Source organism: Etheostoma cragini, chromosome 24 (assembly GCF_013103735.1).
Source record: "Etheostoma cragini isolate CJK2018 chromosome 24, CSU_Ecrag_1.0, whole genome shotgun sequence".
Lineage (NCBI taxonomy): Eukaryota > Metazoa > Chordata > Actinopteri > Perciformes > Percidae > Etheostoma > Etheostoma cragini.
The window spans coordinates 261167-265187 of record NC_048430.1 but is presented as its reverse complement, the minus strand read 5'-3'; the positions used below and the strand labels follow the sequence as shown (position 1 = coordinate 265187).

General features: G+C 35.9%; 1 protein-coding gene across 1 annotated transcript in view; it reads left to right on the top strand.

The window, feature by feature from the left end:
• Window positions 1–4021, top strand: part of LOC117939677 — a 33058-nt gene that overhangs the window by 18615 nt on the left and 10422 nt on the right. Inside the window, exons 8-10 of the mRNA XM_034865166.1 lie at window positions 1–393; window positions 1297–1725; window positions 2644–3099. Of these exons, the coding sequence (XP_034721057.1) occupies window positions 1–393; window positions 1297–1725; window positions 2644–3099 (1278 nt within the window). The remainder of the gene's footprint in view (window positions 394–1296; window positions 1726–2643; window positions 3100–4021) is intronic.

Here is a 4021-nt window from a genome sequence, read left to right as displayed (position 1 = left end):
AGCAGAGAGAGAACAGCTGACAGGAGAGAAGACTCTGGAGCTGTTATCATCAGTGTGCACATATCAAACATTCCCTTTTAGAGACCGGGGTTATGATGGTGATGAAGACGACGCCATTAATGAATATCGGAGAGATTTCCTGCTGGATCTTTGCTCCCACCTGAAGGACTATGAGACTGAAACAGGTCTGAGTCTCCTTCCATCATTACAGTCAGTTTTCCAGTCAGCTCCTGCAGTCTGGACCATAAACCTCTTAGAGATAGAGAGCTCCATCCTCCTGGAAGTGCTGAAACTCCAATCAGAGAAGAAACCAGTGGAGCTGACAGGCTGCCCAGATGAAGAGAGTGAAGTGAGGAGTTTCCTACAGTGTCTGCCTTATATCTCACAGCTCAGGTAAGGCAGACAAAAACTGTATATTTAATAATAATATGTTGCATCTGTAAGAAGAGGTTTGTCATAAATCATCTTAAATATAGCCTGGGTTTTAAATGTTAATTGGCGACCATTTACAAATGAACATAATGTAGAAACAGATGAATTCAATGTCTCAGTTCAGTAATTATTTAGTATCAGTCTTCTGTCTTTATGAGAATAATGAGATGATATTAATAATAATAATAATAATAACAATGTAGCTCTGAGACAACTACAAAGTCCTGCTAATACTTTCTTACACAGGAAATAGAAACCTAAAAACTGAATATTTCTGTACAGATAAAATTAGTAACATCTCTTTCAATCAAAGAAAAAGTAAATAAATTCTTCATTTATCTTCCTTTTTATCTGAAGACTGAGTGAACTTTACTGACGGTGATGAAAGTTGTACCAACTGTTCAGAGAGCAGCACATTAAGATTTCAGACATCTAAGAATCATCATTTAGAGTATGAATGAAAGTATGAATGATTTTGACTGACGGTTAAGATCAGAGAAACAAAGGTAATGGATAATCACAGACATGTCAACGTTTAGTCAGGATAATTCTAAAAAATGTAATAAAACACCCAAAAATCAATTAAAGTACAGAACTGATCCTTAATTTCACTTGTGAAGAGCGTTTTATGGAACCATCCACGTTATTTTGGGTAATTTGTTTGAAAGAAACCCAAATATCTGATAAAGAAACTTCATGAATGGGTTGAATTTGACCCGAGGAAAACAGGTAGGTTAAAGTTAAATTAGATTAATTATTTTATACAGGACAGACATGTTAAAGATGGAGTCCATCAGTAGTGTGTTGATGTATTTATGCAGCTGAGATCAAATCATCACAAAATGTTTCCTTTTATTATTTCAGTCTTCATCGGTGGTCAGGTCGATCTGAAGGAGTCAGGATCTTTGTGAATCTGTTCTGTGCAGCAGAGAGAGAACAGCTGACAGGAGAGAAGACTCTGGAGCTGTTATCATCAGTGTGCAGATATGAAACATTCCCTTTTAAACACTGGGGTTGTGATGAATATCGGAGTGATTTCCTGCTGGATCTGTACTCCCACCTGAAGGACTATGAGACTGACACAGGTCTGAGTCTCCTTCCATCATTACAGTCAGTTTTCCAGTCAGCTCCTGCAGTCTGGACCATAAACCTCTTAGAGATAGAGAGCTCCATCATCCTGGAAGTGCTGAAACTCCAATCAGAGAAGAAACCAGTGGAGCTGAGGGGCTGCCCAGATGAAGAGAGTGAAGTGAGGAGTTTCCTACAGTGTCTGCCTTATATCTCACAGCTCAGGTAAGTCAGACAAATACTGAATATTTAATAATAATATGTTGCTTCTGTAAGAAGAGGTTTGTCATGAATCCATCTTAATAATAACCTGGGTTTTAAATGTTAATTTATGGCCATTTACAAATGAACATAATGTAGAAACAGATGAATTCAGTAATTATTTAGTATCACAGTCTTCTGTCTTTATGAGAATAATGAGATGATATTAATAATAATAACAGCAATTTAGCTCTGAGACAACAACAAAGTCATAATAAGGTAAAACTTTTATTTTTTTAATGTCTCTGCAGCTCTAAACAGAAACCATTAAAACATAAAAACTATTTGTTTTTGTAGAGCTAAAATAGATAATTTGTCTTTAAAAAAATATTTCCAGTAATTAAAAAATGAAACAAGCTGCCTTTTTATCTGAAGACTGAGTGAACTTTACTGACGGTGATGAAAGTTGTACCAACTGTTCAGAGAGCAGCACATTAAGATTTCAGACATCTAAGAATCATCATTTAGAGTATGAATGAAAGTATGAATGATTTTGACTGATGGTTAAGATCAGAGAAACAAAGGTAATGGATAATCACAGACATGTCAACGTTTAGTCAGGATAATGCTATAAAATGGAATAAAACACCCAAAAATCAATTAAAGTACAGAACTGATCCTTAATTTCACTTGTGAAGAGCGTTTTATGGAACCATCCACGTTATTTTGGGTAATTTGGTTGAAAGAAACCCAAATATCTGATATAGAAACTTCATGAGTGTGTTGAATTTGACCCGAGGACAACAGGAGGGTTAAAGTTAAATTAGATTAATCATTTTATACAGGACAGACATGTTCAAGATGGAGTCCATCAGCAGTGTGTTGATGTATTTATGCAGCTGAGATCAAATCATCACAAAATGTTTCCTTTTATTATTTCAGAGTTCCTCGGTGGCCAGATCGATCTGAAGGAGTCAGGATCTTTGTGAATCTGTTCTGTGCAGCAGAGAGAGAACAGCTGACAGGAGAGAAGACTCTGGAGCTGTTATCATCAGTGTGCAGATATCAAACATTCCCTTTTAGAGATGAGGAGGATGATGATGATGATGAAGACGATGCCATTAATGAATATCGGAGAGATTTCTTGCTGGATCTGTGCTCCCACCTGAAGGACTACGAGACTGAATCAGGTCTGAGTCTCCTTCCATCATTACAGTCAGTTTTCCAGTCAGCTCCTGCAGTCTGGACCATAAACCTCTCAGAGAGAAAGAGCTCCATCCTCCTGGAAGTGCTGAAACTCCAATCAGAGAAGAAACCAGTGGAGCTGACAGGCTGCTCAGATGAAGAGAGTGAAGTCAGGAGTTTCCTACAGTGTCTGCCTTATATCTCACAGCTCAGGTAAGGCAGACAAATACTGTATATTTAATAGTAATATGTTGCTTCTGTAAGAAGAGGTTTGTCATAAATCCAACAAAGTCCTGATAATAAGGTAAAACTTGTATTGTTTTTTTAATGTCTCTGCAGCTTAAAAAGAAACCATTAAAACATAAATATAAATTGTTTTTGAACCGCTAAAATAGATAATATCTCTTAAAAAAAGATTTACAGTAATTAATAAAATGAAACAAGCTGCCTTTTCATCTGAATACTGAGTGAACTTTACTGACCAACTGTTCAGAGAGCAGCACATTAAGATATCAGACATCTATGAATCATCATTTAGAGTCACCAGAGACAGATGTAGTGAAGAACAGCTGTTATTTACACGGCTGTCCTCTCGGGAGCAAAGAGAAGCATTGCATCATGGGACTTTCTGTAACTATTGTACATGATATGGAGTCTAGATGTTGTTGTTCCACTGTGTATATTTATATTATGTAAATATATTTAACATTTAAAAGTCAAACACAAAGTATAATTCCATTAAGTGAACAAAACCCAGAGGAAAAAAAATCAGCAGAGATTTCATCCTCAGGATCAGTGTTTGTGTTGTGAGTCAGTAAAAGTCATGTACCCCTGACTGCAGACTTGCAGACCTCAATGTGGGCGGAGTTAAACATTTGACCCCGCCCCTCCACATTTAACCCCGCCCAGTCTCCAACCGTCCACTCATAGACAAATAAAGATGCATTAAATTATTAAAAAAGTAGAATATTTCAAGAATATTTGAATGTGTATTTATCATAATCAATTGTAACCTGATACTTTCTTAATGTTATCAAAATTAAAGGATCATGAGACTATAATATATATCATATATATTATATAATGTATATAATATGTGTATATTTATATATATATATATATATATATATATATA